Below are 27,746 nucleotides of genomic sequence, written 5' to 3' on the forward strand. Positions count from 1 at the left end.
CTTTGCATTGTTTGGTGCACTGCCTGACTTTCTGTCCGCAGGTTTCGAGCTGGGCTTTGCAATGGCCAGTCCCAATGCGTTGGTTCTGTGGGAGGCCCAGTTTGGCGACTTCCACAACACCGCCCAGTGCATCATCGATCAGTTCATCAGCCCGGGCCAGGCCAAGTGGGTGCGACAGAATGGAATCGTCCTGCTGCTTCCCCACGGCATGGAAGGAATGGTAAGACCCCTTTCCCCGCGGGGGGCGGCTATCTCGGGAGAGGATTCTGAATAAGTTCCGCGTTGGTCGCGACGCGGCGCTTAAGCTCTCGTGTGGTCAGGAAACCCAGCGTATCGACAGAAGTGACCCTAGCCACGGAATCTTCTGCCCCTTTGGGTATCAGCGAGAGGCCCGCCACTGAGGCCGTCTTGGCAGTTGCCTGAGAAAGTGATATTTTACCCAGACTTGATGGAAAGAAAAACTGATCCCAGAATTTTTAAAGAATCCCCCCCACCTCCCCCTCCCTCCCTGGGGCGAAGAGGACTGCTCCTCCCCTCCGGGACACGGGCATTCTGCGAGCGTGCCCCCCCCCCCCGCCCCCCCCCCGTGTCCTCAGCCAATCCCCCCAATCGACATCACAACCCGCAGCTCATCCGGGTGGTTATTGAGGATTTGCTATGATGTGGGATTTTGCTGCGCGCAAAATGGCTGCCGCGCTTCCTGCCTGACACCGGCGGGCCGCAGGGCGCTCCGCGTGGACGCCCGCCCGCCTTCCTCCTCCGAACCCTTCATTCCGCAGCAGGTTTGTGGTGAAGCTGTAAATGACTCACGGCTCTTGTGATGGTTACAGGGGCCGGAACATTCGTCCGCCAGACCCGAGCGATTCCTGCAGATGTGCAACGATGATCCCGACATTGTTCCGGTGAGCGCTGAAGGATATTGTGGGGCAGCCCCGCCGGCAGCGGTGGGGGGGGGGGCGTGTTGGGCAGCGTGCTATTGTGGGATTGCACTAACCTTTGCCCCGTGTCTTTTCTTATTTCCCCCCCCCCACCCGCCATCCTCCAGAAACTGACCGATGACTTTGCGGTGCAGCAGCTGTACGACGCAAACTGGATTGTTGTCAATTGCTCCACGCCCGCGAATTACTTCCACGTGCTGAGAAGACAGATACTGCTGCCCTTCAGGAAGCCGGTCAGTGCAGCCTCGGCCCTGTCCGCGCTTCCCTGTTATTCCGGTTCCCCTCCTCTCCGCGGTGCATCGTTTCCCAGCGGGGGGGCGGCTTGCTTGGCGGCCATTTCAGGGGGGGAGGGCTTGCTTGGCGGCCATTTCAGGGGGGGAGGGCTTGCTTGGCGGCCATTTCAGAGAGGAGAGTCGCCCAAAGGCTCACGGGTAACCCAAGGACGGGAAGTTTTCTTCCCTGAAGTAAGCTAGATGGAGTTAACGACCATCGCCGATGGTTGTCCTGGTCGCCGTTATTGAGAGTAGCTTTCCATGCCAGATTTATTTGTTGAATTTAAGTTCCGCCGGGGTGGGGTTTGAACCCGCGTCGCCAGAACAAATAGTCTGGGGCCTCTGGATATTCACAGCAGAGTTACGGCGAGGCGCCCTGACCCAGGTACAAACCTCCTTGCAGAGGTGTGAAGAGGAGAGGCAAACTGGGAACATTTCTAATTGGTAATGGGGCGAAGGGTTGTGGAGAACGGGCAGGACGGTGGAGTTGAGGCCAGGATGGGACCAGCCCTGATAGAATGGTGGAGCAGACTCGACGGGCCCAATGGCCTCATTCTGCTCCTGTATCTTATGAAGGGAGAATTCGGGACGGGCAATAAACTGCTGGCCCAGCTAGCGGCGCCCACATCCCGAGAAAGATTTTTTTTTTTTAATCCGAAGGGAAACGGCTTCCGAAATAATCCTGCTCCCCATTTCCTTTCATTGTCCGTTTCTGTCTGCCTGGCCTCGTTCTAAGATGGCGAAACAATAGGGCAGGAAAAAGAGGGCTGATGGGGGCCCTGGGCTTTGCTCCAGTGCACAAAGGTTGATTTACTCTGCCAGAGTGGAGTGACGTGGGACAACGTAGACATTTCTGTTCTGCATTGCTGCGGATTTGGTTGGTGCAAAAATAGCCTCTGGCCCCCGGAGCCCCAGGAGGTGCCCGGGCTCTCTCGATTCAAACTGGACCAGGTCGCAAGTAGACATTAGGAGCACAAGTGTGGCTCGGGTGCCCGTTTTGAGGGACTGGTCGCGCCCTGGAAATGCCCCTTATTTGGACAACCCAACGATTAAGGAGAAGGTCGACGGTGTTGGATGAACCGTAAGAGCCTCCCTCCTCGGAAGCGGCCTTCTGATGTTTGCTCTCTCCGAGGGAGGGTTCCTCGCTGGATCCCGTGTTCCGTTAAAGGTCCTAACTGTCCATCAGCAGCCAAACTAATTCCCGTGCTTTCAATTTCAGCTGATTGTCTTCACCCCCAAATCGTTGCTGCGACATCCCGAGGCAAAATCCAGCTTTGACGTGATGCTGCCAGGTAGGTTGGCGTGGCGACGAGGGGAATCCCCTCACTGCCTCCTGTCCCCTTGCCCTGAAAACCCTCCCTCCCCCCCACTGCCAGCAGCGACGGCCCCTCCGATCGTCACTTGAGCATCCTTCAAAACGTGGCTAACCGCCGCCGGCCTCGTCGTGTTGTCTTGGGCAACACCGTGGTAGAGGTGCGCCGTTCCTGGGACCAGGCTCCATTTTAGGCCCTTGCCGCTACTTTAGAAATGGAGTTAGTGGATTGATGGAAGGAAGAGCGATCGTTTCCTGGCTACAAGGCTTCCCTGACTTCTAGCATCTTTTCTCCTGGCTATCCTTTATCCAATCTCCACGCCCCCCCCCCTGTTGCCGCCGCCATTGGTGTTTGCAACACAGTCCCTTGTGCAGTGCCCCCCGGTGGTGGGAGGAGATCCATCAGCTCCGCCCGATTGACTTTTGCACGGTTGTTCGTAGAGCGGATGGGAGAGGATCTCTGCAGTCCGTGCTGCCTGGGACTAGGACTGTCTCTTTCAACCCGATTTCCCCCGGAACCCAAGAGTTCCCTGAAGGGTTCCGCGCGATTTTCCAATCATTTGAAAATTGTACCGGGGAATTTTCGCAGAAAGTTAAAATGAAAGTCCGATTATGCTACCAATGTACAATCCAGAATACATCAGATATACACTGGATCTTAATTTTATACGCTATATTTTTGCGTTTGATGCAAAGATTCTTCATGATGATGATTCATCGTTTTAATTAATTTGTTCAATCGTGCTGTTACCCTGTTCTCATCGTAGCTTTATTGAGGGAGGGGAACAGGGTCCCGTCACCAAAAAACAGGTTGGAAAGCACTGGGCTGAGGAAGGAAAGAGCGGGAACAGGCATGGGGTTCAAAGTGGGACGGGGAAAGGACATCTGGAAATGAGGCGGTAGCCCATCCCGATGACAGCTCTGAGGTCCTGTCAAAGCCTAAAGGTGCAAGACGCCACAACTGGCTAAGAAACGGCTGTACAGTAAAGCCTTGTCCAATCGCCATGGTATTTTCAGATTCTTCAAAGCAACATAAACTCTTTTTTTTAAAACCTCTGGCTCCCTGGCCGGATCGGAATGTCTCCGAGACAACCCGCTAAGATTCGGGCGTGCCCGCTGCTGCTTTGGGTCAGTTCCTTGTCCATTTTATCTTGGCTCTGGTTCAAACTAAAGGAGGCCAATCGGCCCAGTGGGGTCTGCACCGACCCTCCAAGAGAGCACCCTAACCTAGGCCCATTCCCCCGCCGCCCCCATCCCCGTAGCCCCACCTAACCTGCACATCTTTGGGCTGTGGGAGGAAACCGGAGCACCCGGAGGAAACCCACGCGCACACGGGGGAGAGCGTGGCACACAGGCAGTCACACGAGGCCAGGATCGAACCCGGGACCCTGCGCTGTGAGGCAGCAGTGCTAACCCCAGTGCCTCTCCCGACCTGTTTATCCTGCTCCTCTCCGAAGCACTGGCAGTGCAGAAATCACAGATACAGATCCATTCCAGCGCCCCCCCCCCCAAATCTCTGATCAGCCGTCATCACGCGTCTCGGAAGCGTCTGCCTGTATGCTCGGACCGAGCCAGTGAATCTTAACCCCAGAGGTCCGAAGGGGGTTTATGTCCACAATCCAATCAGCCATCATCTTATCGAGGAGCCGATAGGCCCACTCCTGCTCCTAGCTTTTGTGTTGTGGACCCCTGACCGAAGCGAGGAAAGATCTCCCATTCAAGGGCAGCACGGTGGCGCAGTGGTTAGCACTGCTGTCTCACGTCGCCGAGGTCCCAGGTTCGATCCCGACCCCGGGTCACCGTCCATGTGGAGTTTGCACATTCTCCCCGTGTCTGCGTGGGTCTCACCCCCACAACCCAAAGATGTGCAGGCTAGGTGGATTGGCCACGCTAAATTGCCCCTTAATTGGAAAAAATTAATTGGGTACTCTAAATTTATATTTTTAAAAAAAAGTTCTGCTCCTTTTCACAAACACCTTTATTTTCCTTGAACATTCTCAATACAAAACTCTACCACCACATCACATGCCCCAAGAGCCACCTGCAACCCCTTTCCATATCAGTGTCAATTATTGGATACTTAACATCAATGAAACATCTAATTGAAATGTCTCTTAACCCATTCTTTAACATCACTCTCCATGTGGAGTTTGCACTTTCTCCCCGTGTCTGCGTGGGTCTCACCCCCACAACCCAAAAAGATGTGCAGGGTGGGTGGATTGGCCACGCCAAATTGCCCCTTAATTGTGAAAACATCCGTTTCAAACTCTGGTCGCCAATGGTTGGAGGGCTTCCGTTTCAGTGCCCGTGAGTCAGGGAAAGGGTTGAATCTCGGCACTGTCCACTGCGCTCTGCTGGGAAGTGGCTATCTGTTCGCACGGCGTTAGGGGTGAGCCATGTTGACCCTCACAGTAAACCATGTTCCCCTCACACCCCTGGGCATGGAGACTGATCGCTTGCCGCAATATTGTCAGGGGCTTTGGGAAGCACAAAGCGAGGCATAGGTGTCTCTACCTCCTGAAAATATAGATGTTGACGGCCTTTTCTTTTCCCCCTTCCCCCTCTCGCTTCCAGGTACAGAATTCCTGCGTGGAATTCCGGAGGATGGGCCTGCAGCCGAGAAGCCAGAGCAGGTTAAGAGGGTGCTGTTCTGTACTGGTAAAGTATACTATGAGCTGGCAAAAGAGCGCAAGACTAGGGAGCTGGAAGCCGAGGTGGCCATCACTAGACTGGAGCAGGTGAGCATGAGAGGGGACTCCCTTCTGAGCTAGAGACAGCGGCTACGGTTCTGGTGCTGTGGTGACTCCCCACCCATACTACCCCTGTAACCCAATCCCGAGGCCAGAATAACTCCCCGTGTTAAGTCGCCTCCCAGCACTCGCTGGACACCAGACAAGGATATTTTTTGTGGCCCCCTCTCTCCCCGTTTCCTTTTGTAAAACACACAGGAGCAGATGTAGGCCATTCTGCCCGTCGAGTCTGCTCCGTCCCGTGTCGCAGGATCACCCCCCCCCCCTTTCCCTTGTCACCTTTTGCTATAAAGTTTGGGGGCTGAGGGCGGAAGGTGGTAGGGGTAAATGGTTTGGGACCAACGCTCTCTGGAGCCTCACCATGTCGGGCCTTGTTTTCGCCCCCCCACCCCCACCCCTCCAGCTCTCTCCCTTCCCGTTCGATGTGGTGGAACAAGAGGCGAGGAAGTACCCCAACGCCGAGCTTCTCTGGTGCCAGGAGGAGCATAAAAATCAGGGTTACTACGAGTACGTCAAGCCCCGCATCCGTGCCACCACCCGACGCGAGCGGCCCGTCTGGTGAGTAAGGCGTAGCGCTTAACCCTGCCCGCTTGGTGCGCAGGGGAGGGATGGAGTGCCAAGGTGGAAAAAAAAAGCTTCACTAAAAATTGAGGGGGGATCCTAACAATGCAACGCGCTCGACCGTAAAGCACATGTACCCTCAATTGAATCGTTCAGTCCCCACCAGCCTCGGGAACCATGAGTCTTTCCATTGGCTCCCTGCTCGCCTCCTTCTCCAGAGCGCGACTCTCCGCATTGCATGTGACGCCCGCACCACATTTCCAGCTCGCATCTTTGAAACAGTCGTAGATCACAGACATTACAGTGCAGAAGGAGGCCATTCGGCCCATCGATTCTGCACCGGCCCTTGGAAAGAGCACCCCGACGTAAGCCCACACCCCCACCCTATCCCTGTAACCCCACCCAACCCAACCTTTTTGGTCACTAAGGGGCAATTTATCGTGGCCAATCCACCTAACCTGTACGTCTTCGGACTGTGGGAGGAAACCGGAGCACCCGGAGGAAACCCACGCAGACACGGGGAGAACGTGCCGACTCCGCACAGACAGTGAGCCAAGCCGGGAATCGAACCTGGGACCCTGGCGCTGTGAAGCAACTGTGCTAACCACTGTGCTACCGTGCCTCCCTCGATGCCATTCTGCCCCTCCAGTGTGTTCTGCCATACACGATGCGATCGGGACTGGTCTCTGAGCTAAATGCCTGCTCGTGCCCCCATATCCCTCAGTACGTTTGCCTAATAAAGCGCCGATGTAAAACAAAACATTACGGGGCGGCAAGTGGCACAGTGGTTAGCACTGGGACTACGGCGCTGAGGACCCGGGTTTGAATCCCGGCCCCGGGTCACTGTCCGTGTTCGCAAGCATTTCATGGACCATAGAACATAGAACAATACAGCGCAGTACAGGCCCTTCGGCCCACGATGTTGCACCGAAACAAAAGCCATCTAACCTGCACTATACCATTATCATCCATATTGGAACCACTTGGAAAGACACCCCCCCCCCCCCCCCCCCCCCCCAAACTATGCAGGCCTATTTTTTTTTAATTTTTTTTTTTAATAATAAATTTAGAGTACCCAATTCATTTGTCCAATGAAGGGGCAATTTAACGTGGCCAATCCACCGACCCTGCACGTCTTTGGGTTGTGGGGGCGAAACCCACGCAAACACCGGGAGAATGTGCAAACTCCACACGGACAGTGACCCAGAGCGGGGATCGAACCTGGGACCTCGGCACGAGAGGCAGCAGTGCTAACCCACTGCGTCACCGTGCTGCCCCTTATGCAGGCCTATTATGAGAAGTGCTTGTGTTTAATCTGTGTGGGGGAAAGATTTGACTCCATGACTGGTTGAAAACCCAGCAGCGAGGAGGCGGGCGAGGAAGATGCATGATTAACCCTCGCCAGCTAGCACCTAAAGCAGGATTTACAACCTGTGCTTCCCGATCTGGTACTCCTCAAGCAGGGAGAAGGTTGGGGCATCAAGACTGAACATTAACCAGACCAGGCATAGCAACTGTCGTTAAATAGAGTTCCGACTCGCTGTGTTCTGTCCGAAGAGCGTCCCTCACAATTCGGGGGGGCCTTTGCGATAGTTGTCCATTTCTGTGCCTGGAATTCTGTGAACCCGAGGAGTGAATTGAAGGCCAGCTGAGGGTCAGCTATTAGCCCATAGCCAGTAAGAAGGGTGGCGGGGAAGGAGCTTTTTAAGTGAACTGTGTTCAATTCCGATGGTGCACCGATCAGCGGTAAGATAGAGCTGAGCTATAATCACCGAGTGTGCCAGGGGAGAGCCAATTCGTCTTACACTACAGCCTTCCACATTGTTGTCAACTTTCCACACCAGTTCATGGGGAAGAGCTACTGAGCGAATCTGTGGTAACAAAAGGGACTATGCGGGCTAGCTGGAGAAACACAAACTGTTCTCCGGTGAAAATAAGTGACTGAGAGCGAGTCTGGTAGTATATAGGATAGAGGAGGTAGAAGTGAAAAATAGCTTCAAATAAGGGAGATTTGTCTATCACTGGTCATCTCCTTGGCATGTGTTCAAATGGAGTCACCGTTGTCATGGAAACAGCAGCTAGGGTGGCCCGGTAACACAGTGGTTAGCACTGTTGCTTCACAGCACCAGGGTCCCAGGTTCGATTCCCGGCTTGGGTCACTGTCTGTGCGAAGTCTGCACGTTCTCCCCGTGTCTGCGTGGGTTTCCTCCGGGTCCTCCGGTTTCCTCCCACAAGTCCCGAAAGACATGCTTGTTAGGTGAATTGGACATTCTGAATTCTCCCTCTGTGACCCGAACAGGCGCCGGAGTGTGTAGACTTAAGGGATTTCCGCAATAACTTCACATTGCAGTGTTAATGTAAGCCGACTTGCGACACTAATAAAGATTATAAAAGTCGGCACTTGCGACAGTGCAGCACTCCCTCAGCACTGCACTGTAAGCCTCAAGTTTCAAACAAAGGCCTTGGACCAGGCCTCAAAAACCTCGTCCATCAGATTGGCAACTATTGTGCCAAAGCTGGCAGTCAAAACCAACACATTTAGTTGTTTCTTCACAACTCCAGAGAGAGTAGTCCAGTCAAAACGCCGGTATAAACAATTGCACAGGGAGGGAAAACTATGGGGTCTCCCCGGCGGGCAATTCAAGAAGGGCTGGGGTCACCTCCCTTCTCTGTCTCGTTTTGGGCCTGGGTTGATTGTCGAGCTTCATTCACTAGCCAGAGGTGAATGACGGCCCACCAGCTCGGTCAGCTCAAGGTACCTGTCCGACTGATGGCCTCTCTGTCTCCTGCAGGTATTCTGGCCGTGAGCCGGCCTCCGCCCCAGCCACGGGTAACAAGAATACCCACTTGCAAGAGCTGAAGAGGTTCCTAGAGACGAGCTTCAACCTGGACGCCTTCAAGAACCTGGGCGTTTAAGAACAGGCCTTGGATTCACTCGCCGTCTGCCCCTTCATCTTCCGTCCTTGCTCTCGGGACTAGGCTGTGCATGCTGCTGAGCTCTAACTTGGACAACTGGGTGAGAGGCTTGTATCTGCAGCATTTATTTCAGATAGAGCTACGAAAAAAAAAGAAAAAAAAAATACCTCGATTCAATACAGGAATTATGAAGCAGAAGAGAACTATGTATAAAACAGCCCACTGATGTGCTTTAGCTTCACCCCCCTCCACTTTTTAACGTATTGTTTAACTTAATCGAGCAGTCGAAGTAATAAGGTGTGGTTTGTAAATTTTGTGAATAAGGAATTTTTCTATTTCCGAACTAGCCGTGGGCTAACTCCCGCTCGATGGCTGGCTGGCTCGCTTTGCGATTTTAACTTCCTGACACATCCCAATCCCTGCCCCGCCACACCACGCCCACCCCCAACCCCCCACCCTCCTCTCCACTGCTACATGAGTTGTTTAAAGCGGTTAACTTTGGGAGAAGGCATTGCACTTTCGGCCTGTGCCAAAGTCAAGACGACGATATTTTCACTCCCCAATCTGTGGAAGAGCTTTCTCTCGGTGACCACTTCTTGAGAATGCGCGGTAGGAAAAGCTGATTTATTTATTTTGGTACAAATAAAAAGTTTTCAACTGACTATAAAGCTCCATCAATAAAAAGACGTTCTCCTCGTGCAACACTTTTTGGTTTTGCTTTGCAACTCGCTGCGGGTCAGCCATCTTGTGGCCTCTTCCTCTTGTGCCTTGAGCTAAGGTTTACCTGGCAGGGGCGAAACCATCATCAAGAGGGTGGTTCGCCCAGGACGAGGCTAGCACTTCGGGTGTGCTGACGCCTGCAATGTTCCCAAATGCGGGACACCCGACTGCAAAATTTGTGGTAGTGGGGGACTTTGTTCACGCTCTCCCCTGATTTATAATTAAAAGTAGTGTTTAGCTGTCAACATGGTCAGCAGAAGAAAAAAGCGAAGGTTGAGTTGCGTCAGGTTCTCTGGAGAGGGGGGAGCGCGAGTGGGGTGCACCATTGTTCTAGAGTGAGAGGGGAAAGCGGACCGTGTGTTCTAGAGCAAGCCAGGAGAGGGCACGTGGAATCAGCCATTGTTCTGGGGCAGGCAAGTGGAAGGCACCGTTCTAGAGCAGTTGGAGGGCACGTGGAATGATCCGTTCTCGAGCAGGGACCGTGGGATGCACCATTGTTCTAGAGTAGGGAAAGGGCACATGGGATGATCCGTCGTTCTAGAGCAAGGAGAGGGAAATGTGGAATGCGCCGTTCTCCAGCAGGTGGGGGAGGGAGCAAGTGGAATAATCCGTTCTGGAGTAGGGAAAGTGGAGTGTGCCATTGTTCTAGAGCAGTTGGGGAAGAGGGGACGTGGAATGTGTTCTAGAGCAGGTGGGAGAGGGCAAATGGAGTACGCCATTGTTCTCGAGAGGGCGAGTGGAATGCACCATTGTTAGTGAATGGGCGGGAAGAGAGTGAATGCGATGCACTAATGTTCAAGGGTGTGTGGAATGTACCTTTGTGCGAGAGAGGCCAGGTGTAACTTGCCATTCTATGGTGGGCAACTGGAATGCACCATTGGTCTGGATCAAGGAGGGAGAAAGGAATGCTCCATTATAAAGCAGAGAGGGGTCATGTGGAATGGACCATTGTTCTAGTGTGGGCAAGTGGATTGCACCGTTAATCTTAAACAGGTAGAAATGAGTCAATTGTTCTAGAGCTGGGAGGGGCAAGTGGAATGAGCTGTTCTAGAAAGGGTAGGGAAATGGCAGGTGAAATGTGCCCTGTTCAAGAGCAGGCAGAGAGAGGGCAAGTGGAATGAGCAATTGTTCTAGAGCGGGCAAGTGGCATGAACCACTTCTAGAGAGGGCAGGTGGAATGAGGTAGTCTTCTGGAATGAGGCATTGTTCGAGAGCCGGTTAGGAGAGGGCAAGTGGAATGAGCAATCGTTCTAGGGCGGGCCGCTAGAGGGGGAATGAAATACGCCATTGTTCTTGAACGAGCAGGGAGAGGACAGGTGGAATGCACTATTGTTCTGTAGAAGGCAGGTAGAATTAGCCATTGTTCTAGAGTGGGCAGGGAAAGGGTGATTGGGCTACGTCATTGTTCCAGAGCAGGTAGTGAGTGGGCTAGGCCATTGTGGAGGGAAAGTGGACTGTGCCATTGTTCTAGATCAGACAGGAAGCGGGCAGGTGGAATGCGCTATTGTTCGAGAGCAGATAAGTGGAATGAGCCGCTCTAGAGGTGGCAGGGTAGTGGGCAAGTAGATACATCCGGAGGTGCAAGTGGAATGCAATGTTGTTTCAGAGCAGGTGTGGGGGAAGAGGGCACGTGGAATAAGTCATTCTGGAGAGGGCGAGTGGAATGTGTTCTAGGACTGGGAGAGGGTGCATGGAACGATCCATTGTTCTAGAGCTGGTGGAGAGAGGACATGTAGAATGAGCGATTGTTCTAGAGCTCGCAATGGCATGAGCCCCTGTTTTAGAGAGGGCAAGTGGAATGCTCCATTGTTCTAAAGCAGGCAGGAGAGGGCGACTGGATTGAGCCATTTTTGTAGAGTGGGTGGAAAGTGGAGTATCTTACGGGTCTACAGTGTGTGAGGAGAGGGAGTGTGGAATGCACCTTTGTTTTGGAGCGGGGCGGGTGGAATGCCCCATTGTTCTAGAGTGGACGAGGAAGAATGGCCCAGTAGAATGCACCACAGGTGGAATGAGCCATTGCTCCAGGGCAGGTCGAGGGTGCGTGGAATGAACCATCGTTCTAGATCTGGCAGCAAGATGGAGAGTGGCGTGCATCAATGGTCTAGAGTGGAGGGGGAGAGGTCAGGTGGAATGAGCCATTGTTCTGGTGGGCAGGGAGAGGTTGGGTGGAATGTGCCATTGTTCTACAGAGGGTGGGGGAGGGCAAATGGAATGAGCCTTTGTTCTGGAGTGGGCAGGGCGAGATTGGGTGGAATGTGCCATTGTTCTAGAGAGGGCGGGGGAGGGCAAATGGAATGAGCCTTTGTTCTGGAGTGGGCAGGGAGAGGTCAGGTGGAATGTGCCATTGTTCTAGAGAGGGCGGGGAGGGTGTGGAATGAGCCATTTTCTAGAGAGGGGGGAGGGCAAGTGGAATGAGCCATTGTTCTGGAGTGGGCAGGGAGAGGTCGGGTGGAATGTGCCATTGTTCTGGAGAGGGCAAGTGGAATGAGCCATTGTTCTGGAGTGGGCAGGGAGAGGTCAGGTGGAATGTGGCATTGTTCCAGAACAGGCGAGGGCGGGGTTGTCAAGAGCCAGTGTTCTAGAGCAGGGAAGGGATAGCCAAGTACAACACATGCCAGGGTTCTGGAGCAGTGGACGACATGAAAAGCGCCCTCACTAAGGGGGACCTGGAGAGGAGAGGGAGCCAGGAAATGTGGGTGGTATATGAACGATGGCATTGTAATGTGTTTAAAGGCGGAGAATTTGAAAGAGAGGGGGTAATGCCAATGAAAAGGGGGCTGTGCTTGGCCTAGTAGCGGTGGGAAATGTGAACTTCTGACCTGTGACTATGACCCCTGCCTTTCATCGGAATTCAGCCAAACTGCCCGTGGCCTGGCGCAAACTGACCTATTGGTCAGAGCAAGGGAAGAATCTCAAAATGATTTACGGGCACTCCTACTCTACTACGGAACATCCATTGAAGATTTGGGTAGGCAGGATCCCGTTGCCAACACACTCGTACGTATCATTAAGCAGGAATTCCTGGCCCTCTATGAAAACCGCCGCATTTAGTCACCGATCTGCTGTACGTCAGGGCCTTTTAAATTTTGTTCGCGTTAATTCGAAGGATGGGGGCTCGGCCAGTGTTTATTGCCTGTCCCCAATTGCCCCTTGAGAAGGTGGCGGTGAGCCGCCGCCTTGAGCCGCTGCAGTCCACATGGTGTAGGTGCACCCACTGTGCTGTTAGGGAGCGAGTTCCAGGATTTTGACCCAGCGACAGTGAAGGAACGGCCGATATATTTCCAAGTCGGGGTGGTGAGTGACTTGGAGGGGATGGGGATCCCAGGTATCTGCTGCCCCTGCAGATGGTAGAGGTTGTGGGTTGGGAAGGTGCTGTCGGGGGCAGCACAATGGCGCAGTGGTTAGTACTGCTGCTTCAGCACGGTGTCGCAGTGGGTTAGCCCTGCTGCCTCACGGCGCCGAGGTCCCAGGTTCGATCCCGGCTCTGGGTCACTGTCCGTGTGGAGTTTGCTCATTCTCCCCGTGTCTGCCTGGGTTTCGCCCCCACAACCCAAAGATGTGCAGCGTAGGTGGATTGGCCACGCTAAATTGCCCCTTAATTGGAAAAAATGAATTGGGTTCTCTAAATTTAAAAAGCAAAAGGAAGGTGCTGTCGAAGGAGGCTTGGAGAGTTGCTGCAGTGCATCTTGTAGATCAGGGTTTTTCAAACGTTTTTTTCCCCCGGGACCCACTTTTATCAACCGCTGACCTTCGCGACCCACGTTCGCCTACCTTTGAAGCGAAAAGGGGAATCTACTCGGTCCTCACATTCTCACTGGGATCAGGTTCCCAGGAGGCGAGGCAGACTTCAGCCTGTTCCTTTGTGCCGCCTTCATCTTTGTTTGAGCGGAAAATCCCACCTCGCACATGTCAACCCGATGGGCAATAGCAACAAAATACTTGTTTTACTCAGCACTGGATTCTCCTGGGGGATGCGACTCCAGAATGCTGACAGCCCCGTGGACGTTTGGGGTGTTTGTAATGTGGTATTACAGGTCAGGTACAGCGGCGAAGTCTTTTTATTTGGAGTCGGCGGTAAGTTAATAACTAACTCTGGGGTCTCACCCTCAAAAGCAATTTTTCACCCACCACTTCTCTTTCAAAATCTCATTTGCCAGTACTTCCCTGCATATAACACACATGGGCTTTGCATCCTTTTTACGCAATTGACAAAACCATACCTCAAGAAATCATCGTTATACTGCTTTGTTCGCGAGTTAACTTTCTTTGTAGGCTGTTAACGAGAGGCACTGGAGCTCTGAAAAGAGCGAACGCTAGCACTGCCCTGCGCTCGACTCTCCTGAGCAGCTCTCTCCAGCAGATTCTGTTGTGAGAACCTGTCCAGTAAGTACACTGCCTATTGGTGTCCCTGGCCGTCTCTTACCAGTAGCAAAAGATCCATCTTCACAGCCCTCTTGCCAGCAGCTAGAAAATGGAAGCAGCTCTCGACGATTTGACGCCAAAAGCACGTACGTGGTGGGCGCTTTACGTCAAGTGTGTGTGTGCAGGGAGCGTGACGTGCTCACTACTGCCACTTCTGGCTGGAAGACTGCATACAGCATCATTCTTTCTCCTTTAAAAGGCAGTAGTGGGCGACATTCTCAACTTAAAAGCTGGTAGCAATGGCCGCGGGAAGGGTGCGACACATTGCTTCCCCCCCCCCCCCCCCGCCCCAAACACCCACTCGCGACCTTTGAAAAACCCTGTTGTAGATGGTACACACGGCTGCCACTGTGCGTCGGCGGTGGAAGGAGTGAATGTTGTGGATGGGGTGCCGATCAAGCGGGGCTGCTTTGTCCTGCATGGTGTCGAGCTTCTTGAGTGTTGTTGGGAGCTGCACTCATCCAGGCAAGTGGAGAGTATTCCATCACACTTGTGCCTTGTAGATGGTGGACAGGCTTTGGGGAGTCAGGAGGTGAGTTACTCTCCGCAGGATTCCCAGCCTCTGACCTGCTCTGGTAGCCACAGTATTTATATGGCTGGGTCCAGTTCAGTTTCTGGTCAATGGTAACACCCAGGATGTGGGGAATTCAGCGATGGTAATGACATTGAATGTCAAGGGGCGATGGTTAGATCCTCTCTTGTAGGAGATGGTTATGGCCTGGCACTTGTGTGGTGCGAATGTAACTTGCCACTTGTCAGCCCAAGCCTGGATACTGTCCGGGTCTTGCTGCATTGGGACAGGGACTGCTTCAGTATCTGAGGAGTCGCGAATGGTGCTGAACATTGTGCATCAGCGAACATCCCCACTTCTGACCTTCTGATGGAGGGAAGGTCATTGATGAAGCAGCTGAAGATGGTTGGGCCGAGGACACTACCCCGAGGAACTCCCGCAGTGATGTCCTGGAGCTGAGATGATTGACCTCCAACCACCACAACCATCTTCCTTTGTGCCGGGTATGACTCCAACCAGCGGAGAGTTTTCTCTCTGATTCCCATTGACTCCAGTTTTGCCAGGGCCCCTTAATGCTAAACTCTGCCTTAATGTCAAGGGCAGTCACTCTCACCTCTGGAGTTCAGCTCTTGGTCTTGGCTGATCCAAGGTTGTAATGCGGTCAGGAGCGGAGTGACCCTGGCAGAACCCAAACTGAGGATATTGCCGAGCGAGTGGCAATTGATGATGTGGGTGATGAGCCCTTCCATCACTTTACTGATGGTTGCGAGTAAATAGATGGAAGGGGTCACCAACAGCACTAACAAGTGGCACTTCCTGAGCAATAACCTGCTCACTAACCATCTACCACCCCTATCATGGCTGCTTCTGTCCCCACGTCAAGACTGGCTGAAGATTGAGGAGTAACAGAAACTCAGTTGGATGCTGAACGGAAGCAGATCTCTGCGGAAAGTGTTTTAAGCAGACATCCCGGGATTTTCAATGCATCTTAATCCAAGTCATTTGTAAGGGGGCCGGTTTAGCTTGGTTGGCTGGACAGCGTGATGCGGAGCGAGGCCAGCATCGCGGGTCCAATCCCCGTACCGGCTGAGGTTATTCGTGAAGGCCCGGCCTTCCCAACCTTGCCTGAGGTGTGGTGATCCTCTGGTTCAATCACCACCAGTCAGCTCTTCCCCCCCCCCCCCCCCTCTCAAAGGGGAAAACAGCCGTGAGCCGCCCAATGTGCCTGAATACTTCCCCCACCGAATTTGATCAACGTAGGTCACTTGAGGCAACTTCAGATCGACAACTTCTATCGCTAGCCATTTTATTCGGCTGGTTCCTGCCCCTCTGCGGGACTCGAGCAGTTGTGCGCTGTGCACTGGGACTCTTAGCCCTCAAGGGTGCAGGCCGCAGCCCTCGCAGCATTTAAAATGAACACTCAACACCACAGCGTACAAGGCCGACTGCTGGGGAATAAGATCATAAGACATAGGAGCAGAATTAGGCCACTCGGCCCATCGAGTCTGCTCCGCCATTCAATCACGGCTGATATTTTCTCATCCCCATTCTCCTGCCTTCTCCCCATAACCCCTGACCCCCTTATTAATCAAGAACCTATCTATCTCTGTCTTAAAGACACTCAGTGATTTGGCCTCCACAGCCTTCTGCGGTAAAGAGTTCCACAGATTCACCACCCTCTGACTGAAGAAATTCTCTGTTTTAAAGGATCGTCCCTTCAGTCTGAGGCTGTGCCCTGAGATTCGGACAAGGTGCTTGGCGCTGGGCCGAAGGGTCTCTGGCGGTGTTGTAAAATCGTTTGCCATGTGCGTGGGATCTTGCTGTGCATTACAGCAGTGCTTCCATTGGCTGCAAAGCATATCGAGATGTGAAAAGCACTTTAAATGTTTTAATGCAATTTAAGGATTTCAAAAAGAGCCTTACGGTGAATCGCAATCCGTGGCAAATTTGATTTCTGTCAGTTCTATAATTGCATAATTATATCTGAAATCCAGTCGATTTGGAAATTTAAAGCATTCTGCGTGACCGCCTCACTCCCGCTCACCCATGCAGAGTCCTATTTAAGGGAATCTGGGATTGCCGGGATCTATGACACTTAAGAAACGAGTGCTGTTGCAATCGGTTTGAATTCCCTGCTGGTATACTTGTAGAGGGGAAAATGCGGTAAGTAAAGCTCAAATAGAAAGACGGGGCTGTTGGAACCTTTCAAGGGTTACTGGAAAGCTCGGAGCAAATTCAAATTGCTCTTCAGAAGAACCAAGACTGCTTGATCACTCTGAGAGCGACATCAAACGGGTTAACTGCGTTACGGCCCGTAAACACAGCGACTGTGACCCTTTCACACAAGCTGAAACCCTGTTCAATTGAGCTTGGCGGTGTCGGTGAATGGTTCTCTGGCCATATGTAAATTCTGCACGTGCGTTAGGGGCCTGTTGATCTGGGCCGCACCCTTAAGTCCAACCTCCGAGGACGCCATCCTTTTGCAGTCTGCTCTCGATGGACGATAAAGGAATAGTGTAGATGGGCTTTAGAGTGGTTTCACAGGTCGGCGCAACATCGAGGGCCGAAGGGCCTGTACTGCGCTGTTATGTTCTATGTTCTCTCCCCTGTATTAGGGTGGGGTTAAATGGGGGCGGAATGTCTCAAATACTACCTTCTCAATCACACCGGATGTCAGTCACTCCGCAGAGAGTGGGGGGACGACAGAATTAAGGGTTGGTCAAGAGGCAAGGAGGGGATAACAGGAAGAATTTTGGTTTAGGCATCGCTGAGCTAGAACTCGCTGCCTCTGAGGATGGTGGAAGCAAAAACGATGAATGATTTCAAAAGGATTTGACTGGGCCCTTATGGGAAATACATTTATAGGGGGAGGCGGGACTGACTGGAGTGATCTACAGAGGATTCGATGGGCTGAATGGCTTTCTCTCCTAGAATGACGATGGCTCACTGTTGCGCCAGCTCACATTGACAGTCAGACCTTGGCGGTGGCACAATGGACTGTTGCTTCACAGCCCCAGGGTCCCAGGTTCGATTCCCTGCTGGGTCACTGTCTGTGTGGAGTTTGCACGTTCTCCCGTCTCTGCGTGGGTTTCCTCCGGATGCTCCGGTTTCCTCCCACAGTCCAAAGACGTGCAGATTAGGTGGATTGGTCATGATCCAAAGATGTGGAGGTTAGGGTACGGGGATTAGGCCTCGGGGTTAAGATGCTCTTTTGAAGGGTTGGTGTAGACACGAAGAGCCGCCTTCTGCACTAGGGATTCTTCGATTCATTACGGGCCCTTACATGCTGCGTGAGAACACGGGCCTAGCAAAACAAAAGCCACTTCACCCTATCTCTACAGTTGAACTCAGTAAGGCAAGAGAGAGGGTGATGCAGTTAGTGCCCCCCCCTACTGGAAGAGAAAGAAAATCAGCCACAATTTACGTTCCTCGATGTCCATCCCAAGCGGGCATGTTAGAATCCATACATCCGGACAGTGCGAAACGGAGGCCATTCGGCCCATCGAGTCTGCACCGATCCCTGTATCTGGAACCCCGTAACGTAACCTGCACATCTTTGGACACCAAAGGGCAATTTTGTATGACCAATCCACCTAACCTGCCCATCTTTGGACTGTGGGAAGAAACCGGAGCACCCGGAGGAAACGCACGCAGACACGGGGAGAACGTGTCGACTCCGCACAGACCGTGACCCAGCAGGGAATCGAACCTGGGACCCTGGAGCTGTGAGGCGGCGGTACTGACCACTGCGCCAACGTGCCGCCCACATGAGCGCTCGCGATTGAATAGCCCGTCAACCGAGTTCAACGGCCATTTTGTTTTCCCCAAACAAGGCGACGGGCAGGGGAGGGGCGGCGACTGTGTGCCTAATGGGAACACGAGAAGTTGACATTGTCCAGGGCGGTTGTGCTCCGTTTTATTCCAGCCCGACTTGAGGACGCACCCCCCCCCCCCTAAAAAAATCTCCAGTCCGCCAACCACACCAGCAGATGCTGTTGGAGTGAAGAGTGCGATTGTTATTTCCGCAGTCACTTAACTGCTCGACTACACCGTCGCTGTCAGATAATTGGATAGGCTGTAAGTATTTTTTGCGCCGGGATTAGGTGCACTGTACGGCTGAAACACTCCTACGTTATTTGCTATTACGTTTGGAAAAGCACAAGAGATAGAAAGTCACATTTAATCCCGCCAATCCCCCCCCCCCCCCCCTTTAACAAAACAAGAGCTCAGTTCGAAATTGCAGGTGAAGTGACTAGCTCATTTAAATCCACCTCGTACCCAGTTGTCAGTTAACTTCTGTAACATTGGAAGGCAGAGACTGAGTGGATTGGAGGCAGTTAAGTTGAAGGTAAGTATTTGCAGCGATATCGAAGGTCCCACAGGATCTGTTGTCTGTAAGGCCCCACCTCAGCCAGTTGTGAATACCGTCTCCATTAAGGCATGATTAAGGACCGTCGAGGTTTTCCTCATCCATCTATCGCCTCCGATTTAAGACTCCCGATTAATTTGAGGAGTGAATCGTGAATTAGATCCTCTCTTCGATCAGCGTAAGCAGCTTCTGTCGGCCCAAGTGCAGCCCTCCTGTTCAACAGGTCCTCTCGGGCCTGGCCAGAGGTTAGATCCGTCCTTTCAAACAGCCCACGTTGCTCAGGATGAACTGGTAGAGATCCCTGCCCTCGCTCAGTCCGGAGACCTTCCTCGAGTACCGCTCCAGAACCTCGTAAAGTTGCCCTGTCAGAGGGGGAAAGCAGCAACGTTAAGTACAACAAAGTTCGCTCACGTCACACAGTGACCAGAATCTCTCCCCTATTCTCTCCTGCAGGCTTGTGGGGCGATAACCTTTTCGGGTCAAAAGCCGCCTGCCTTCCTCTGGAAAGAAAGTGCTGACAGGCTGTTCGACCGAGTGGGGCTTCATGTCTGTGCCTGATTCTACCTTTTACTAATAACCGTTATTAGTGTCACAAGTAGGCTTACATTAACACCGCAATGAAGTTACTGTGAAAATCCCCTCGTCGCCACATTCCGGCGCCTGTTCGGGGTCACAGAGGGAGAATTCAGAATGTCCAATTCACCTAACAGCACGTCTTTCGGGGACTTGTGGCAGGAAACCGGAGCGCCCGGAGGAAACCCGCGCAGACACGGGGGAGAACGTGCAGACTCCGCACAGACAGTGCTGGGAATCGAACCCAGGTCCCCTGGCGCTGTGAAGCAACAGTGCTAACCACTGTTCTCTGTCTGCACATACATGCACCCATTAGGTGTAGTAATGGAAGGCCAGAATCTCACGAACTGCCTGATTGAACTTGGTGAACACGACGCAAAGCAGGAACGAAACCTGCGGTTCCTCCTCGGTCCCCTTCACACGAGGTCGACGGAGCCCTCAGTAAACCGGCTCCGCAAGCACCCAAGCGCCTGGTTTTAATGAGGGGCTTGGCATTCCCGCTCGTTACGCCTTCCCGGCGGCTAAAAAGCGGCAGAAGCCGGGCAGATGCGATGCCTCCCACAGTCGAACAGCCGGTTGACTGATTTGGGCTCGTTGGAGGGAACTACCAAAGGGTGCGGCTCTGTGGTGTAGGTACTCCCCGCAGCGCTGTCGGGGGGGGGGGGGGCGGTGTTTGTACAAAGCATCCTCACTTTCAGCCAAGATAATATGGCCGTTTCTGACTCTGTTTATCCTTACTCACCCACTGTGACTTCCTTCCTCTGCAAAAGTTGGTGCAGCTCCCGTAAGCTTCCCTCGAGGGCAGTGTCCCCGAAAGTAAAATAGACCACATCCCTCTCTGCCTGAGCAGCAGCCATTAGCTGAATGAGCGCTGTGGAAACAAAATGGCGGAGAAATCAGTCAGCCTTTCAGCGCAGTTGGAGGCCCGTCAACTCTGCGCTGCCGCCCGCTCTTTCAAAAGCCCTTTCAGGGAGGCTCCGTCCTGCATTCCGGTGCCACCAGATGGCGGCGCTGAGCTCGGGAAGGTTCCAAGGGCTCAGCAGCTCCACCAGCAGCTGCTATCTGGTACTGCGACTGCGGTGGTGACCCAACAGGGAGCAGCCAACGGGTCAGTGGAGTTCAAACGGTCAGGAGCTCCACTTGGGAGGTGGAAATCTAGACGGGACGTCCCGAACCGCTTCACACCAGTTTTGGCAAAGCAAGCTCCCACAGGACAGATCCATTTTTAAAAAACGCAATACTGAGTGAGGTTTAAATATTGGCCAGGCATCAGGGAGACCGCCTTGCTCTCCTCTTCAAAATGGCGCCGCAGGGGTCTTTCACGACCGCATGGGAGAGCCTCCAGGGCTTCGGTTTGACATCTCACCTGACAGTGCGGGGCAATGTCCTAGGAACTGCACTGGGAGTGTCGGCCTGGGGTGGGACTTGAATCCATCACCTTCTCACTCGCAGGCAAGGGGTTTTATTTTAAATCCTTGCACAGGACGTGCTGGACCAGCAGTTTATTGCCCCCCTGAGAAGGCTGTGGTGAGCCGCCTTCTTGAGCCGCTGCAGTGCGTGTGGTGTAGGAACACCCACTGTGCTGTTAGGGAGGGAGGGGGCAGCACGCTGGCACAGTGGTTAGCACTGCTGTCTCACAGCGCCGGGACCTGGATTCAATTCCAGCCTTGGGGTGACTATGCGGAGTCTGCGCGTTCTCCCCCGTGTGTGTGTGGGTTTCCTCCGGGTGCTCCGGTTTCCTCCCACAGTCCAGAGATGTGCAGGTTAGCCGTGCTAAATTGCTCCTTAGTGTCCAAAAGGTTAGGTGGGTTACGGGTGTGGGCTTAAATAGGGTGCTTTCCAAGGGCCAGTGCAGACTCAATGGGCCGAATGGCCTGCTTCTGCATTGTAAATTCCATGATTCTATGAGTTCCAAGATTTTGCTCCAGCGACAGCGAAGGAACGGCCGATATATTTCCAAGTCGGGGCGGTGAGTGACTCGGATGGGAACCTCCAGGTGGTGGGGTTCCCAGGTATCTGCTGCCCTTGTCCTTCTAGATGGTAGAGGTCGTGGGTTTGGAAGGTGCTGCCTAAGGAGCCTTGGTGAGTTGCTGCAGTGCAACTTGTAGATGGTACACACGGCTGCCACTGTGCGTCGGTGGGGGAGGGAGTGAATGTTTGTGGATGGGGTGCCGATCGAGCGGGGCTGCTTTGTCCTGGATGGTGTCGAGCTTCTTGAGCGTTGGAGCTGCACTCATCCAGGCAAGTGGAGAGTATTCCATCACACTCCTGACTTGTGCCTTGTAGATGGTGGACAGGCTTTGGGGAGTCAGGAGGTGAGTTACTCTCTGCAGGATTCCTGCTCTGACCTGCTCTGGTAGCCACAGTATTTATGTGGCTGGGTCCAGTTCAGTGTCTGGTCAATGGTAACCCCCAGGATGTTGATAGTGGGGGATTCAGCGATGGTAATGTCAGTGAATGCCAAGAGGGCGATGGCTAGATCCTCGCTTGTTGGAGATGGTCATTGCCTGGCACTTGTGTGAAGTGATTGCTGCGCAGTGCACCACCATTGCTTTAAGCTGGTCATTTCTACCAGCGACAGTTTAACACACCTATCAGCCCGGGCAGCACGGTGGCGCAGTGGTTTGCACTGCTGCCTCACGGCACCGAGATCCCGCGTTCGATCCCGGCCCTGGGTCACAGTCCGTGTGGAGTTTGCACATTCTCCCAGTGTCTGCGTGGGTTTCACCCCCACAACCCAAAGATGTGCAGGGTAGGTGGATTGTCCACGCTAAAATTGCCCCTTAATTGGGGGGGGGAAAAAAGAATTGGGTTCTCAAAATTTAAAGAACAAAACAAATCGACCAACCTTTAAGCTCCGGATCACCTCTGTAAGCTCCACAGCCCCAGTTGCCCGTGACAACAGCTGGTTTGTAACTGTTCGATATCACACGATCCTCAGCGGAGAATCCACAGTAGGCCTGTTGGAGATCACAGCGTTACAGGGAACGAGATTCTGGCACAGAACCACAGTTGGGGGAACTCCTTCCTCTAATTCGACTTTCACCGCCGATACCTTTGAGTATTTCACATCTAAGCTGCTCTCCCCCTATTTGCAAATGGACGTGTCCTCTTAGCAAAGGGAATTGAACCATTACCTTAGAGAGAGAGGGAAGGCCAGGGAGTGACGCAAAGTCAATTGCTCCTTCGGTGGGCCATCACCATCTCAATGGACCGAAAGACCTTCTCTGCGGCCCTAACTCTGCGAGGTATCCTGCTTTCACTCGTTCCAGAGGGTTGACGTTAGTCAAGATGGAGGAGCAGCTACAGAGAACCCACCCTTGTCCAAATTAAATGGATTGAATCGAGATCCGAATAAAACCAGCCCAGGACTGGCGGCAGAGGTGGCTCTTCGAATATTGTTTGAATTTTTTAAAGTTCTTGGTAAGCAGGGAGGGGGTGGAATTGCCGATTTGAGGTCGCTATCAGATTGGTCATGTAGCCACTTAAAATGGCCAACTCCCGATTCAAAATGGCGAACGGCAAAGGCTGATGGGAAAGTCAGCCAACAAAACAAAAACCAGCAGCTGCAGGTTGGCTGTGTGTTTACCTCTGGAAAGGCCAGACACTCGATACCAGCAACCATCAGCATAACAAAACAACAGCCATCTGCATACTAATGAGCAATCCCCGGGAACAATAAGCAACATTTGGACACACAAAGCAAAACCAGACTCCTCGGCGCCAGCAGGAGCCGACACAAAGGGAGGTGAACGACCACCTCAAGACCGCCCATCGATCAGGGAATCGCTCCAGTGCTGGAGAAAATCGAACCAAGCGATTGGGACAAAGTCCAATCACTTGGGACCAAGTACAGGGTCCGCCCCAAAAGGCGGGAAGCCCCTGGGAAATATAAGAATTGAGCCCCAAGTTCAAATCGCTCTCTTCTCCACCTCTTCGCTCTCTTCTTCCTGCCTGGGTCACCCAGCAACAACGAACCGACATTGACCATGACCGGAGCAGTGAAGATCAAAATCGTAAGTCTTAATTCAACGCTCGCTATGAGATAGGCACTCCTAGCTACCAATCTGTACCAACTTCGAATCCCACAGGCTCAGAACCCGAACGAAAGGCCATTTGTTTCCCTGACCTGGTGGGCCAGTCCAAAGTTAAGTATAGGCCTGTTAGTTATAGAAGTAGCTTAGACGTAGAATTTGTGCATGAGTAGTGATTACTGTGTATAATAAACGTGCTTTGATTTAAATCTTACTAATCGGTGTATTGGATTATTGATCATTACTCGGACTTGACCCTCGTGGCGGTATCAGAAAGATACCTGGCGACTCGAGAGCAAAGGTAATAAAACAGAGCAATTGAACCAAGGGGAAAATTAGCAACAGTCATAATCTTACAAAATGGCGGAGCAGGCTCGATGCCTACTCCAGATTTTTGCTCGGTATTCCTCTTTTCAGTCGACCTCCGTCTTTATAATGGTTGCTAAGGCCTAACGACACAAGGGGTGAAGTAAAACCGCCTTTAAAAATTTGTTCCTGGGGTGCGGGCGTCGCTGGACAGGCCCAGCATTTATTGACCATCCCTAATTGCCCTTTGAGGAGTGGGTCGGGAAACCACCTTCGTGAACCGTCCAAGTCAATGCTGTGTTAACGCTCCCTCCGATATTCCGCCTGGCTTTCGCTCTGATTCCCTGAGCTCTTGTCAAGATCAGAAGATAACCTGTGGGCCGTTCTTCCTTGACGGGCACAGCGGTGGAGGCAGGGACCCTGAACGATTTTGAAAAGTATCTGGATCTGCAGCTTATGGCCAGTGGGGAGGAAGATGGGATTAGAAAGGGTGCCTGGGTGTGAAGGGTCAGCACAGACAAGATGGGCTGGATGGGGTCCTTCGGTCCTTTAAGCTAACCACTGCCTGCGCTGGGAATCCATTTCAAAGCCTGCGGATACATTTACTGGTGCCTGCGTTTAGTTCTTGCTGCCGGAGGTCTTACCTTATGTAGCTCTCTGTCCAGGAAACACGTTTTGTACTGGTCCATGCAGTTCTCAAATTTAACAGCGTCAATGGCCACTATCTCTGTGCGACATCTCAGCCAGGTATCCCTGCAACAATTTTTACAAACACATAGGAATGGGATGAATATTTCTGTTTGCAAATAAGCCAGTCAACTTTCTCCAGCCTCTTCCCCATAGCATCGGGTACAGAGAGGGCATCGGGTACAGAGGGGGAGAATTCAGAATGTCCAATTCACCTAGCAAGCATATCTTTTGGGACTTGTGGGAGGAAACCGGAGCTCCCGGAAGAAACCCATGCAGACACGGGGAGAACGTGCAGACTCCGCACAGGCAGTGATCCAAGCCGGGAATTGATCCTGGGACCCTGGCGCTTTGAACCAACAGTGCTAACCACTGTGCGAGCGTGCCGCCCAGATATCACCTCAGAAGCATATCTAGTAATGGTCATTTTCCCCCAATTAAGGGACAATTTAGCGTGGCCAATCCACGTACCCTGTACATCTTTGGGTTGTTGGGGTGAGACCCAGGCAGACTCGGGGAGAATGTGCAAACTCCACACGGACAGTGATCCAGGGCCGGGATCGAACCCGGGTTCTCGGCGGCATGAGGCAGCAGTGCTAACCACTGCGCCGCCGTGCCGCCCCTTATTCACCACCGATACCTGACATTTTCATGCACCAACATTATTCATTCATGTACAACAAACCTCATCCGCTCCCAAGTTTCTAACTTAACCTTTAACCTAACGTAGTGAGACCTCCCACCCTCTAATGTCACAGAGCGAACACCCCGTTAATATTTATGATTATTTCTCTCCCCGAGTGTCCCTGGTGGCCGTTTGTGTAGGTATATAAACCAAACCGGCTTAAACCAGTTTGATTTGGTTCCAGGCTCAGAGATTGGTCCTTCTGTCTTGGGCTCTTGGCTTGGGACTTAGTTCTTGGACCGTGGACAGACTCTGGTATCTGCTTAACACTTATCTAACAGCACTACTTCCCAACAGGTTGCGGAGTCGGCACATAGCTCTTGGACATGATTCCAACCTCTCTCCCTCCAGTCAGGACCTCCACTGCTCCGAGCTTCCCACTCTTTTTTTTTTTGTTCTGGGTCCAAAATGGCCGACAGCACATTTGGCTGCCGCAGTTTTGTCGACCTGACCTAACAGAGTCTCATTGGTAATTTTAAGCGCCGATCTACAACGCCAATTATTTCACCAGTCTTTGCGTTATTGGCCAACTTGTATTCACGGTTCCGGATTGTCGGAAGTCGGGGGCGGGGGCGGGGGGGGGGGGGAGTAGAAGGCGAGGCGCCAGCAGAACGCCGTTTGGGAGGTTCTGTCGAATTGGAGTACACCTCATTGGGCTTGTCTTCTACCTCCTGGCCAGGTCAATAATGTGCCTTTATTCCGCCAATTTCCCTTTGAACTCCTCTCTCTCGATCAGCCGCGCCCCCCACACCCCCCTCCTTCGTGCCCCCTTCCCGCCGAAAATGGCTCAGTTCCAAAAATCCCATTAACTTGACACCAAAACGTACTCTCACCCATAAGACATAGGAGCAGAATTAGGCCATTCGGCCCATCGAGTCTGCTCCGCCATTCAATCATGGCTGATATTTTCTCATCCCCATTCTCCTTCCTTCTCCCCATAACCCCTGATCCCCTTATTAATCAAGAACCTAACCATCGCAACCCATATCGTAGGCCGAGCCTGTTTCCGTTCATGGAGTTAATGGAAAGGTCACAGCACGGAAGGAGGCCATTCAGCCCATCGTGACCTCTGCAAGAACTCACCGTGTCCCACTTCCACCGTCCCCCCCCCCCCAAAGCCCCACGATTATTTTCCCTTCAGTTAATCGTCCAATTACCCTTTCGAAAGCCTCGATCGTACCTGCCTCTGCCGCGCTCTGAGGCAGCGCATTCCCCATCCTAACCACTCGCCGCGTTAAGACGGTTTTCGCGGCTCGGAAGTACAAAGGGAAGATCCCGCAGGGCGAGTGACCGGTTCATCCGCATTCTGGGAGGTGGCGACCGAGAGGGGGGGGGGGGGTTTGAGGCCACCGAGCGAAATCTCACTCACCTTGCGGTCTCGTCATTGTGATATCTCAACCATCTGTAGGAGTCGCTGTACCCCTCGTACTCGCTGTAGCGCTGGGCCCCTGAAAGTGAGACCAAGAGTATCAGACGAGCTTTTCAGTACCCGCACATTCCCATCCAACTGTGTCTCGTTGGGTGCTCTCGACGGATCAACTTGCCACTTCAAGTGAGTGACATCTTCCTGTCTCTCTCCCTAACCCTCCCGATGATGCAAACTGTGAGTGCGGTGCGTGAGGGGAGGTGGTCCCGTAGTGGTGTTGTCACTGGTCTAGTAATCCAGAGATCCAGAGTACTCTGGGGTCGCAGGTTCAATTCCCACTATTGTAGGTGGTGAAATTTGAATTCAATAAAAAAAATCTGGAATTAAAAGTCTTGTGATGACCACGAGACTATTGTCGATTGTCATAAAAACCCATCTGGTTTACCAATGTCCTTTAGGGAAGGAAATCTGCCGTCCTTACCTGGTCTGGCCTACAAGTGACTCCAGACCCACAGCAATGTGCAATGACTCTCATCTGCCTTCATTGGTGTCATAGAGTTTTACAGCTCAGAAAGAGGCCCACCGTGTTCACGTCGGCCATTAACACCTCTCTATTCTAATCCCATTTCCCAACACTAGGCCCGAGGCCTTGTCTGCTACGACATTTCAAGTGCTCATCTAAACACTTTTTAATAGTTGTGAGAGTTCCTGCCTCTCCCGCCCTTTCAGGCAGCGAGTCCCAGATTCCCACCACCCTAAATCCCCTCTAAATCCCCTGCCCCTCACCTTAAATCTGTGCCCCCTGGTTATTGACCCTCTACTAAGGGGAAAAGTTTCTCCCTATCCACCCTATCTGTGTCCCTCGTAATGTTGTCCACCTCAATCAGGTCCTCCCTCAGCCTTCTCTGCTCCAAGGAAAACAACCCCAGCCTAACCAGCCTCTCTCCATAGCTGAAACGCTCCAGCCCAGGCAACATCCTGGTGAATCTCCTCTGCACCCTCTCTAGTGCAACCACATCCTTCTTATAGAGTGGCGACGAGAACTGCACACAGTACTCTAGCTGTGACCTAACCAGCGTTTTATACAGCTCCATCATAACCTCCCCGCTCTTATAGTCTATACCTCGGCTAATAAAGGCAAGTATCCCATCTGCCTTCTTAACCACCTTATCTACCTGCCCTGCTGCCCTCAGTGATCTGTGGACATGTATCCCAAGGTCCCTCTGCTCCTCTGCACGTCCCACCGTTCATTGTGTATTCCCTTGTCCTGTTAGTCCCCCCACAATGCATCACCTCACACTTTTCAGGGTTAAATTCCATTTGT

General features: G+C 52.7%; 2 protein-coding genes and 1 non-coding gene across 5 annotated transcripts in view; 2 read left to right on the plus strand and 1 right to left on the minus strand.

The window, feature by feature from the left end:
* The window catches only part of LOC140397004 (2-oxoglutarate dehydrogenase complex component E1), an 81,814-nt gene extending 72,363 nt beyond the window's left edge, over positions 1-9,451 (plus strand). For both annotated transcript variants that reach the window (XM_072486030.1, XM_072486029.1), the window contains exons 14-20: positions 42-220; positions 831-902; positions 1,046-1,171; positions 2,430-2,502; positions 5,097-5,260; positions 5,676-5,830; positions 8,626-9,451. In XM_072486030.1, the coding sequence (XP_072342131.1) occupies positions 42-220; positions 831-902; positions 1,046-1,171; positions 2,430-2,502; positions 5,097-5,260; positions 5,676-5,830; positions 8,626-8,749 (893 nt within the window). In that variant the 3' untranslated portion in view covers positions 8,750-9,451. The remainder of the gene's footprint in view (positions 1-41; positions 221-830; positions 903-1,045; positions 1,172-2,429; positions 2,503-5,096; positions 5,261-5,675; positions 5,831-8,625) is intronic.
* Positions 9,452-9,525: 74 nt separating this feature from the next.
* On the plus strand, positions 9,526-9,682 carry LOC140397630 (U1 spliceosomal RNA). Its single transcript, XR_011937063.1, has one exon. It is a non-coding gene; the product is annotated as a U1 spliceosomal RNA (small nuclear RNA).
* A 6,593-nt stretch (positions 9,683-16,275) lies between these two features.
* The window catches only part of LOC140397008 (poly(ADP-ribose) glycohydrolase-like), a 40,465-nt gene continuing 28,994 nt past the window's right edge, over positions 16,276-27,746 (minus strand). For both annotated transcript variants that reach the window (XM_072486038.1, XM_072486037.1), the window contains 5 exons: positions 26,426-26,504; positions 24,329-24,437; positions 22,193-22,304; positions 20,087-20,215; positions 16,276-19,133 (listed from right to left, as the gene is read on the minus strand). In XM_072486038.1, the coding sequence (XP_072342139.1) occupies positions 19,018-19,133; positions 20,087-20,215; positions 22,193-22,304; positions 24,329-24,437; positions 26,426-26,504 (545 nt within the window). In that variant the 3' untranslated portion in view covers positions 16,276-19,017. The remainder of the gene's footprint in view (positions 19,134-20,086; positions 20,216-22,192; positions 22,305-24,328; positions 24,438-26,425; positions 26,505-27,746) is intronic.

Source organism: Scyliorhinus torazame, chromosome 20, assembly GCF_047496885.1.
Source record: "Scyliorhinus torazame isolate Kashiwa2021f chromosome 20, sScyTor2.1, whole genome shotgun sequence".
Classification (NCBI taxonomy): domain Eukaryota; kingdom Metazoa; phylum Chordata; class Chondrichthyes; order Carcharhiniformes; family Scyliorhinidae; genus Scyliorhinus; species Scyliorhinus torazame.